General features: G+C 35.3%; 1 protein-coding gene across 1 annotated transcript; it reads left to right on the top strand.

The window, feature by feature from the left end:
* The first annotated feature begins 227 nt into the window (after positions 1 to 227).
* Positions 228 to 11154, top strand: LOC132097913 (procollagen C-endopeptidase enhancer 1-like). Its single transcript, XM_059503913.1, has 9 exons — positions 228 to 368; positions 4089 to 4197; positions 4277 to 4535; positions 4742 to 4866; positions 5249 to 5385; positions 6305 to 6780; positions 6877 to 6951; positions 10085 to 10255; positions 10413 to 11154. The coding sequence occupies exons 1-9, from the start codon at positions 280 to 282 to the stop codon at positions 10541 to 10543; spliced, it is 1572 nt and encodes a 523-aa protein (XP_059359896.1). The 5' UTR covers positions 228 to 279; the 3' UTR covers positions 10544 to 11154.
* Positions 11155 to 12578: the final 1424 nt, after the last annotated feature.

The raw sequence follows: 12578 nt of genomic DNA, 5'->3' as shown, positions 1-12578 counted from the left end.
GACCGCAGTGTAACAACAGGCCTATCAAAAGAGAAAAAGATCTACAGTATATAACCACAAAGAAAACTGAACAATTCTTACAATAGTTGTGTATATGGTTATTCATTCCATTTGAAATGTCTATCTCTCTGATATTACAGGAGTTGCATCTGAGACACATAACTCTTCCCCACCTTTTCCCTCTTTCAATCCTCCTCCTCTCGTCCTCCACGCCCTTAAACTCGCCCCTGTCCTCCGTTCCCTCTCTGACTCGTTCTCTGTGCCTCTTTGAGAAGAAGGATGTGGGGTGGTTTGTGCATGTGGCATTTAGGGCTTCTGATTTTAGGGTTCGGATGGGTGCAAGGACAAAGCCAGACTAACCTCACAAGGTAAGTTTGTGAAGGTTGTCTGTTTCTGTATGTGCACTCCGTGGCGTGTGTGTGTGTGTGTGTGTGTGTGTGTGTGTGTGTGTGTGTGAATGCAAGCATTCAGCAGGAGATGTTAATATGTAACATTTTCATAAAGTATCAGGATTGATGCTGGAAATAAAACATAAATATAGATTGAGGAAATATTACAATGTTTCTCTTCAACCCTCAATTAGACAGAAAACACTTAATGTCATGTAAAGTGTTGGTCAGATTTAATTATTGTATTTTTCAAGTCAAGATAAGTTCAGTTCAGGTACTTATTATTATTATTATTAGCTGACCTCATACACACACTGATTAAGAACTTTAGATTAAACATTTAGTTAGATTCTTATGTTTTGTGTGCCATAGTCAGTCTTTGTTATACAGTTATACACAATCTTGCAAGATGGTCCATTTTCACAATATAATGCAAATCTCTGCTTCAGTTTCTTCTAAAAATGAAGTGGATTTTTTTTTTTTTTTTTTTTTTTACTGATCAGAAACATGAATTTGCATCAGGGTGCGTGTTATTAATAAAATAGCTTTTTGTTATTGTTGTCACAGTTGCTGCTGTTGTTATAGTGATTCGTTTTTAGGAATTATATTTAGTTTAGTGATTAGTGTGCAATTACTTGGTAACCATTGAAAATGTAAATTATACTTTTACAGGGAACTGGTGAGATGAATTCCTGGAATGTGATGTAAATCACAGTCGCACCTTCACACGGCTCCTCTCATATGATATGATTTTATCTAACACAAGATGTAATCTTAACATCGTGATTCTGGGCCATTTCAAGCATAGGCTTCTTTTACAGTATCAACAAAAATGTCCCAGTTGTCTTGTTGTAAAATCTTTATCACTCTGTGGAGTTCAGCTCAGGCTGTACAGTGTTTATGACATGCCACAAAAACCACCACATTTGTTTCTTAGTCTTAATAATCGTTAAATTCTTTCATGGTTTTGTAATCAGCCAATTAAAACAGCACTGTTTAATTAAGCTGGATATCTTTGATCATTGCTGAAAAACCAGCTCATGTGTGACACGTCTGAATGCTGCTTTTATGTCTGAAGGCTTTATCTAAATATGCATGTATTTGTTCAGTTCCACCTTTGTTTTCTGATCATCACTCCATTCCTGATTCTGAAAATGGTCACCTATGTTAGTTTTTGTCAGCTTATGCATGTGACCGGATAGATTTGCTGACAGTCTGACTCATAAGGGAAACCATTCTAAAAATCGATGTCTAAATGAGTTCAGTGGTTCTCTCTGTAACCTCACACTTGAGCACGGCTGTTCAGCTGGCTGTGGTTTGGGTTTATTTCCTACAAATATGAAAGAACTAGCAGTGTTAAAATATTGCAGGTACTATACATATGGGAACAGGATCCAAAAGCAACCCATTAAAGAAAGTAAATAAAGGATAAACACATCATATAAAGTATTTTAATAGGCAGTGACGTTTGTGACTGGTACTACTGTATTTAAAATGGTTTACATGTTTGTTTATGTGTTCAAAAACTAAATGAAATTTTATATGTGATTTATTGCAGTTTATTGGCATATTTTTTACACTACCATTTAAATGTTTTAGCTCTTTTATGATGCTTTAAAGAAACACTCCACTTTTTCTTTCAAATAGGCTCATTCTCCAACTACCCCAGAGTTAATAAATAGAATATTACCATTTTCTAATCCATTTAGCCGATCTCCGGGTCTGGGGATAGCACTTTTAGCATAGCTTAGCATACATAATTGAATCCTATTAGACCAGTAGCATCGTGTTCAAAAATGACCAAAGAGTTTCAATATTTTTCCTTTTTAAAACTTGACTCTTCTCTAGTTATATCGTGTCCTAAGGAAATATATCAGTGATATCATGCAGTCCCTGAAATTAGTTCTATATCACTAATATCACAGTTCCTTGATTATTACGCTGGTTTTGAAGTATAATTCCTAATCATCTAGAAAACTAGAAAATCGCAACTTTTCATTTTCCGCTGGTCTTAGTACACGATATAACCACAGAAGAGTCAAGTTTTAAATAGGAAAAATATATAAACTCTTTGGTCATTTTTGAATGCTATGCTACTGGTCTAATAGGATTAAGTGATGCATGCTAAGCTATGCTAAAAGTGCTATTCGCCAGACCTGAAGATCGGCTGAATGGATTCGAAAGCGGTAAAACAAATTTTTTTTACTCTGGGGGAGTTGAAGAATGAGCCTCTTTCAAAAAAAAAAAAAGTGGAGTGTTCCTTTAAGAAATTGTTATTTAACTTTAATTCGGCAAAAAAAATGCTGGTTTTATTTCAACCTAACTTTGGGTCAAATATGGAATTAGTCCATATTTGACCCAAGGTTGGTTTGAAAAAACCCCAGCATTTTTTATCAAAAGTTACAGCAAGGATATTTGGAATGCTACAAAACATTTCTTTTTAGAAATGCTGTTATTTTGAACTATCCATCAAAGAATCCAATTTTTTTTTATTCAAATTGTTTTTATAAAAATATTAAGTAGCACAACCTTTTTAAATATTTATAATAAGAAATATTAAAATGATTCAAATTGTACAAATTTCTGAGACATGCTAGCCACATGCTAATCATGCTAGAAACATGCTTACAACATGTTAAACATGCTAGCAACATGCTAGCGACATACTAGCAACATGTTAATCATGCTAGAAACATACTAACAACATGCTAATCATGCTAGCAACATGCTAACAACATGCGAATCATTCTAGAAACATGCTAGCAACATGCTAATCATGCTAGGAACATGGTAGTAACATGCTAACAACATGTTAATCATGCTAGAGACATGCTAGCCGCATGCTAATCATGCTAGAAACATGCTAGCGACATGCTAGCAACATGCTAATCATTCTAGAAACATGCTAACAACATGCTAATCATTCTAGAAACATGCTAACAACATGCTAATCATCCCAGCAACATGCTAGTCGCATGATAATCATGCTATAAACATGTTAGCCACATTCTAGCAACATGATAATCATGCTAGCAACTTGTTAATGATGCTAGAGACATGCTAGCGGCATGCTAATCATGCTAGAAATATGTTAGCAACATGCTAATCATGCTACGAACATGCTAGTAACATGCTAGCGACATGCTAGTCACTTGCTAATCATGCTACAAACATGCTAGTGACATGCTAGTAACTTGTTAATCATGCTAGCAACATGCTAGTCACTTGCTTATCATGCTATTGACATGCTAGATACCTTGCTAATCATGCTAATGACGTGGTAGTTACTTGCTTTTAATGCTAGCAATATGTTAATCACTTTTTTTTTTTAAACTTCTTAACTTTTCAAACTTTTAAATCTTTTAAAACTTTTAAATCTTTTTAAACTTTTTAAACTTTTTAAACTTTTCAAACTTTTTAAATTTTTCAAACTTTCTGGCCAGGCTTTTTCAAGCCAACTTAAAGTTTGACCACAAACTTTACTATCTAGTTTTAAATAGTTATATTTCACAATATTACAGTAGTTACTGTGTTTTTGATCAAATTAATTCATCTTTGTCAAGCATAAAATACTTATTTTATAAAATGCAAGATATAATATAAAATATTTATTATTATTATTAAATGTAATCAAGCTATTACTGCAATAAACATTTATCATTCTCATTTATTCCTTCCTATTCCTCCTCCATGCTCCAGGCCTGTATTCCTGTGTGGTGGTCATTTGGTGACAGACTCAGGGTTTGTGGCTAGTGAGGGTTTCCCCACTCATTATAAACCAAACTCCAAATGCACCTGGTACATCACAGTAAGTCCAGCACCTTTGGATTATTTTGCTTCTCATTGTTTCAAACCTTGCATTTTCACCCCGTCTCCTCTCCCATCAGGTTCCAGAAGGTCATGTTGTGATGCTCCAGTTCAGGGTCTTTGATCTAGAGGCGGATCCCACCTGCCGCTACGACTACGTGGATGTCTATAATGGACACTCGTACACAGTGCAGAAACTGGGCCGCTTCTGTGGGACGTTCCGACCCGGAGCCCTCATCTCCACCTCCAACACCATGATGCTGGAGATGGCGTCTGATGGCAGCACAGGGGGAAGAGGATTTCTGGCTTATTTTAGTGGCGGGAAACCACATGTCGATGGTGGGATGACTTAAGTTACAGTAACACAATCCAAATGTAGTTTTTAGTGCTTGCCTTAATGTTAGTTGCTTTTATGTATTGCAAATATTTTCATGTCACAAAATGGTTGAAGGAACAGTTGTGTGTGTGTGTGTGTGTGTGTGTACTGTATATACATATATATATATATATATATATATATATCTTTCTAATTCTCTTCCCTCTAGAGAATCAGTTCTGTGGTGGCAGACTGACGAAACCTCAAGGTTCAGTGAAGACACCGAACTGGCCAGAATCTGATTACCCAGCAGGCATCAGCTGCTCTTGGCACATATCTGTGGAGCCCAACATGGTCAGCCTGCAAAGATCAAGCTATTTTTCTCTTGCATTTGTCTACTCTCAATCTGTTAAGTCATTAGCAACCAAGTCATCCGAGAACTAATTATATTAATTTTTACTTGAGACGTGCTGCTATGGCATTTTGTGTATGTGGATGAATTTGAACTCTAGTGTGTGTTTATGATGACAGCATAAACAGTACATGGGAGAGTATATGAAAGACCTCATTCAGAGAAAGTGCGTAAGGTGGGACATGGAAAGAGAGAGAGTGAGAGAGCGGCATGAAAAGTGCATGAAAGAACCTTTATACCGGTTTCAGAAATTGTGCTTTTTACTTACTTAACTACATATCAAAGTGTGTATATGTGTGTTTGTGTGCATCTGCACATGCCCAGGTGATTGAGGTTAAGTTTGAGAAGCTGGACTTGGAATTAGACACATACTGTCGTTATGACTACGTGGCCCTGTTCAACGGGGGCGAGACCGACGACTCTCGACGTATTGGCAGATTCTGCGGAGACATGGTTCCAGAGTGAGTGCAAACACAATGCACCAGATATCATTCCAATCTATTCATACACTTTTTACATTTAATGAGTCTTTTAAACATTATACTAAGGACAAGGGATTTTGTCATGTATCTACACAAGAAAAGGTTACTTCTGCAAGGTCAGTTGTCCTAAGGAAAGCTTAGTGAAAGAAAATGCTTCCCAATTCAGAAATACTTTCTCTTTGCAGTTATACATTAAAAAAATGACCTTTGAAGGTCCATGAAGCCCTTTAATCAAGTGCTTAATAACACTTAAATAGGGCCTCAGATCACACCTATTAATGGACATTTTCTCACACATACTAAATGAGTCATGGTTAACTGCTAATAGCACATTACCCAGAAACTGTTGCTTTGCCTGATGCTGTATACATGCCACTAGGTGTCAGTATAAGTCTAAGACATCTGTTTTAACATTAAAAGGGGCTTTTTCAATAACCAACTAGTTGATTCTTAGGAATTCGTGTGTAGCTGTGCTTGTTTCAGATTCACCTAGTCCTTTGTAGGTCCCATTCAGAGTTGGGATACAACAGCCAAATACAGAAACACATATAAGACTGTTGTTGTAATATAAATGATGTCCAATAGAGGGATGATGCAGGGATATAGGCGCTTAGTTAGCATCTCCCTGTTTACCTTGACAGAAAGCCAACAGGATTTTTCTACTGGCTTTTTGATTATTGCAGAAAATGAGCTCTGTCACCAAAAGGTTTATGGTTCTTACACATTTTGTTCATCAAGATAAGGGGATAAACAAAGTATGCCATGGTTGTACAACTTCGATGTCACCACCACTGAGCTTCTGGCAAAATTATTTATCATTATTTATTTAAAATCTAAAGTTTGAGTCACCAACAGTCTGAAGTTCCATTTAGTCACTTGTTCTTTATATCTCTGTCAGTGCGGTTGTGACCAATGGAAACGAGCTTCTGGTGCACTTTGTATCAGATCTGAGTGTGACAGCTGCAGGCTTTATGGCTCACTACCGGAGTGTTCCCCATGGCTCCCGCACAGCCACTGCTACCCTGGACACATTACATGGGCCAAGAGTCAACACTTCACCTTCTAAACCCACAACTCCATCAGCAAGACCTAAGCCTACACCATCCAGACCAACTCCCAAGCCAAGATCAAAACCTACATCCAAGCCCAAAACTGTCAGTCCTAATCCCCCAACAAGATCTGGTGCAAGAATCACACCAAAACCTGCTGTAAAAGTGCCAACAAAGAGGCCTACACCTAAACCCACAGTTAGACCTCACCGGAAACCAACAAGAACTACAGCAAAGCCAAAAGTAAAGCCTGGTGTCAAACCAACAACAAAGCCAAAGACCAGTCCCATCTCAAAACCTGGGAACAAAACTACAATAAAAGCAGGTACAAATGCTTATGTGTATGACCGTGCAATATCTAGTATTTCTCTGTGTGCTTTAGACTACGTTTATGATTTCATCTGTTTCTTCCAAACCTCAGTGAGCAACCGACAGTGTTCACTACCATGCAAGAGAATAGGCACACTAGTGACCCGCTTCTGCCCCAGTCATTTTGGTAAGATCTCTCTCATCCTGCTATTCATGTCTTTGAAGCTTTTAGTGCAGACAGCTGTTCGCACAGTAATGATGGTATAATAATGGATCTTAGAACAGTGCTTAGAGCAAACAGCTAATGCAGCTGTCAGACCTCAAAACTATAATAATAATAATATGTTATTAATTATTAATATTAATTACCTGAATAACTATTACATTATTAAAGCAATATAACATGAAATATTTCATTATCAAATATTAAGCGCTATGGTAACACTTTATAATGACTTCCATTTATAAATCATTAACAAACGTTATATAATGCTTAACAGATCATTAGTTAATATATATTCAGATAGTTAGAAATATGTGATAATGTTCTTGTTAATGTTTACTAATGAACTTACTAAACATTACCTAATGATTAATGATTATGTTATCTAATGTAAATTGAAATACTTACACTTTCAGTTCAGATGATCTTGATTTGTGGGTCTTTGTTTGTTGTGTAGACCTCTATGTATTTACACATCTTAACAAATAATCTATTAATTATTTGTTCATGTTTTTGCAGTATTTGCAAAAGGTTATTATTGTTTACTAATCATTAATACCTTTATTACCAGTCATCACTATGGCAAAAAGTGTCCCAAAAGAGCTTAATTCACCCTATCCACACAACTTTACATTTATTAATCATATGTTCATGGTTTTGCAGTAGCCAATCTAAAGTTGAAATTATTCATCATTTGTAAATGTTTATAAATGATTACTAATCATTAAGTATCTTTATGGGCACTGGACTTTTAGCTTCTGTAACAAGGTTTGTGTGAAGGATTCCTGGTTGAGTTTAGCTAAATGCTTGCTAAAGACACAACAGTTTGTAATTTAGATGCAAAAAAATGCAACACTAACATTAGCATACTACTCTTCAGTATATCATAAATCAGAATCCTCACCGCACATGCACATTAAGAAACAATTAATGAAGCATTGCAAATTTATTTTCATTAACCTTGAAATTATATTTAGCTGAGTATATTAAAGTTAGCCATCTTAAGTAACGTTTTACATTTAATAATGTAATTATTCAGGTTATTTAGGCTAATAATATCCAAAAGATAATGGAATCAAGCAATCAGGGCGTTTAGAAAAAAACCCTCACCTTTCAGTTCACCAACAACTCCATTGACCAGTAGCCACCATAGGCGCCGATTTATGTTTTTCTCCGTGGGTGCTCAAGGGCGCACGCCATTTAAAAAATAAAAAAAAACAGACTAGGCTATTAAAAAAATATTGCATTTCAGAACCTTAGGCTAATGGACAGCGGCCGATACAAACAAACACAACAGCGTCACTTCTCAAAAATACAAACAGGATTGGAGATGAAAGGTTTAACTGACACGTAACCGCTAATGCGTTCAGCTTCTTGGAAAATTAATGTTTTGTAAATATTGATTTAAAAACTATTGCGAAAGGACAGCGTTTCCATTAACCGATTGTTGCGACTAAAATAATGAGTTTCTGGGAATGTCTACCTCATTTATGTTTCGAGGTTTCTTTTGATAGTGGCATGGCTTTTCTTTGAGGTTTCGAATCCATTATTCATATAGGCTAAAAAAATATTTTTTTATTTTATGTATTTAACAAAGAACTCGTATTCTGTCCAAAAGTAGGCTACTTTTGTGTCCATTAGTTTTTCCTCTTTTAAACCGTATATAGGCCTATACTTGAGCAGAAAAATTTTCCCATTTAAACCCTGTTACGAACTTTAAGGAGTCTAGGGAATGTACCGTAACATTTACATACTGCGTACTGCTGGGTATGAAATGAGGTGGAAGAACATGACAGACAAAACTTTGAAAGAGAAAAAATATTGGAAGTTTATTCACAAAAAGCCAAAGCCACTAGATCCAGTAAAATAACAATAATAATGTGCGCTATGTACAAGGTGAAAATGTAAACAAACAAACAATAAAATGGGAAAAGAACGAAAGCGGCGCCAAAGGAAAGAACAAAATATAAGAAAACAAACCTTAATCTAAACCTAATCTAACCAAAGCAAAATGTAGAAAATAAACCGAAATCTTCAGTGCAGTTTTTTTTATAACAAATCTGTCCATTTTAGTCTGATTATTAATGATTAGTGATTACGGAAAGCAGTAAATGATTACATACTCGCACGGCACTGTATAGTGGGGGATGGGACGTTTTCAGAAACGCTGTGATTGGTGGATAGGATATGGAACATGCATGCGACTGGTTATGTCACTGTCACTGACAACAACATAACCAATCACTACTGGCAGTCTGGCACTGGCACACGTGGGTGCTCATTTTCCGTGGCCCCGGAGCACCCACGGTCTCGGCGCCTATGGTAGCCACTGCACGATAAGCAAATCCCAGCCGGGTCCGACATTTTTTGGGGTCTCCTTGAAACATTTCCATTGTGGTCAGTGCTATTTGTAGCAGAATTAGCAGCGTTTTTTAATTTGCATGTGTTGTGATGGATTTGCAGCGCGTTTCGTTATATGCATGTGTTGTGATGATTTGCAAAACTTGTGTTGTCAAATTGATGAAGATGTTTTTTTTTATTTGCTGGTGTTTTTTCAATTTGCATGTGTTTTCTCGGCCACAGAAATATTCCTTCAATCATAAATAAACGGGATAGAAGCAAAAGTGTTGTACATTAACACAAGCTTTTAGTCGTTTTATAACATCTGTTAAAATCTTTTGCAAGTGCTTGATCACGTGGAATTGAAAGTTTAATATTGTAAGCATTTTAACTTACATTAAATAATGATTTGTTTGAACATTATATAATGTTTAGTAAGTTTATAAGCCAACATTAACAAGCACATTATCTCATGTTTCTAACTCTTTCAATACATATTAACTAATGATCCATTAAGCATTATATAATGTTTGTTAATGATTTATTAATGGAAGTTATTATAAAGTCTTACCTTATTTTAGTTAGTATTATTAATCACTACATATTTAATGTTTATAATCATTTATTAATAAGACATATTTTTTGGTTAATTAATATAAATAAAAAAAAATTGGAATCTGCATGCAATTTTAGATTGCACATCAGAAGCATGCAATCATCTGTTCTCTCAAATGATTTTCCTTTGTATCTCTCACAGTATTGACCGGTAAAGTGACATCACTCACCCCTGGATCTCAAGGAAGTACTGAAGTTGAGGTGTCCATTATTAAGGTCTATAAGGCAGGTAGACTTCAATTCAGAAAGAGAGGACCCACCACGTCTGCCACACTGACCGCAACATGCATGAAGTGTCCAGCACTGCGTAAAGGTGAAAGAAACACACACAAATCCAGTTCAACCACAAGCAATCTTGCATGACTTGTCTTCTATCACTGTACAACATTTAAGAATATCTCACTGGTTCATATTTTTGATCATTACACTGACCTTTTGTTTTTAATAATCATTGTGAATTTACTTCATAGGAGTGAACTATGTGCTGATGGGCCAGGTGAAAGGCGAAGGTCTTGGCATTCTGACCCCATCCAGCTTTGCTCTTCAGTATAAGTCAGTGCATGACAAAGAACTGGCCAGCCTCGCAAAGAAAACATGTTGACCTCACAAGCTCACTGACCAATCACAATGGAGGAAACAAGCTGAATCCCACCTACTCCGAATTCCTTTAATCATAACCTTGTCAGGCAGGGAAAGTTCAAGTCAAATAAACTAAATCCTTAATTATGAATTACATCTTTATATACAACTAGACGAACAATATATGAGTAAACAGTTTAAGTAAATATTCTAATACTAAGAGAATTCAGAAAGCTGTGGTATGTTATGCATCACGCCAGAACCTTTCAGTCATATTCAGGGTATAAAGTACAGGGTGATTTGCCATTTTATGTTTATTGTGCATTATTAGGTCTGTTTAATGCATTGTATAAACATTTGATATGGCACAATGTATTCATTATTAATTATAAAGCTCATTTTATTAAAGATGGATTGACGTGTGAATTATGAATTTATTAACCTTTAACTTTTAATCAGAAATCAGTACTGAATAACTATACATTAAAAAATGTTCTTCTTTTAAGTATTTGATGAGTGTTTATTTCTATGATAATACTAAACCATAACTGTTAGTCATATCTAGAGGTTTGGGGTCATATATTAATGTTTCTAAAAAAAAGTCTCTTACTCTCACTAAGGCTGCATTTATTTGATTAAAAATACTGAAAAAAAAACATAACATTGTGCAATATTACCATTTAAAATTTTTAATATTTAATAATTTATTCCTGTAATGGCTAAGCTATACTCCAGTCTTCAGCATCACACGAACCTTCAGAAATCATTCTAAAATGCTGATTTGGCCCTCAAGAAATATTTCTTATTAATATAAGTGTTGAAAATGTTGTACTGCTTTTTTTTTTTTTTTTTTTTTTTTGAAAACCATGATAGATTCTTTGATGAATAGAAAGTAAAAAAAAAAAGTGTCACTTTTGATCAATTTAATACATCGTTGCTGAATAAAACTATTAATTTCTCTTAAAATGCTACACTACCCCTTAGGTACGTACACTCTCTGTAAAGAACACTCATGTCAGGACGTGTACTGTATGTTTTGACAACAGGGTGCAAAGAGCCACAGAGGATTTCCTCCTTGAACAAAGTGGTCCATTTCAATAGAAAACGAACAGCTGTGTTTCTCCATCAAGAGGACACATCTATAATGAGGTGTTGTGTTTAATGTCTGCAGTTTACAGGAAAAGAGTCACAAAAAATTATTGGCTGATGGAAAATTTCTCCCTTTATTTCATTTTTTGCTTTTCACATTGAAGGTGTCTGTCCTACACTACTGGCTATGTAAATATCTGTGTTTCACTTTTTAAAGCATGTAGATGGCCAGCAGACATACAGACATAGCTAGAGAAGGGGTGGGCTGTTTTGTGACATAAAACATCACAGCTGCTCCTGTTTCTTAGCATTAGTCAATCACTCACACACACACACACACACACACAAACAAGGATATATAAATGAAAATATAGGCAAATTCACACCGGCAGACATGGATATGTGAACATGACATCCTTCTTTCAAAGGATTTCTCAGCTTAACATTTAACTCAAAGCACTTATTTTTGTGTTTTTACCACGAATCTTACACACAAAATAATATTTTTTTTAAACCACACACATGTACATATTCTTTTAAAAAGAAACAGACAGACCTGATATACCATTTAAATTTATTGATCCCTAGTTTTCATCTTTTGACACAGATTGAAATAGAAGCAGTACAATGACTCTTATATATTCATATCCTCTAAATTGAAGTATTCTACTTTTTCACGATCAAGTCTATATCTTAATAAATAAGATATATCAGCATGTAAACTATGATGATAAACTCAGTGTGCATCCAGCATAGTTTCCAGTGCATTAAGAAGACTATATTCTGTCTTCTCCCCTGAGAACTACAAACTGTTCTAGAACTAGAATTTCTAATCAAGCGGTTTTAAACACAGTTTTTGAATATTCATATTTTGGTGTTTTCTCCAGAGCAAATATGATACAGGTTCAGTCTCTTGTACATTTGATCTGTAGAGTATAACTATATATCTAAATACAGAAGTGAGGTGT

Source organism: Carassius carassius, chromosome 2 (genome assembly GCF_963082965.1).
Source record: "Carassius carassius chromosome 2, fCarCar2.1, whole genome shotgun sequence".
In the NCBI taxonomy this organism is placed as follows: Eukaryota; Metazoa; Chordata; class Actinopteri; order Cypriniformes; family Cyprinidae; genus Carassius; species Carassius carassius.
The sequence above is the reverse complement of the archived record's forward strand: the minus strand, read 5'-3'. Positions and strand labels throughout refer to the sequence as shown.

Bases quoted from the DNA above. Each gene is read 5' to 3' on its own strand.
- LOC132097913 (XM_059503913.1), top strand. From the start codon at position 280: ATGTGGGGTGGTTTGTGCATGTGGCATTTAGGGCTTCTGATTTTAGGG. The intron at 4,536-4,741 runs GTGGGATGACTT...TCTTCCCTCTAG, and splicing joins CGGGAAACCACATGTCGATG to AGAATCAGTTCTGTGGTGGC. The intron at 6,952-10,084 runs GTAAGATCTCTC...TATCTCTCACAG, and splicing joins CTTCTGCCCCAGTCATTTTG to TATTGACCGGTAAAGTGACA.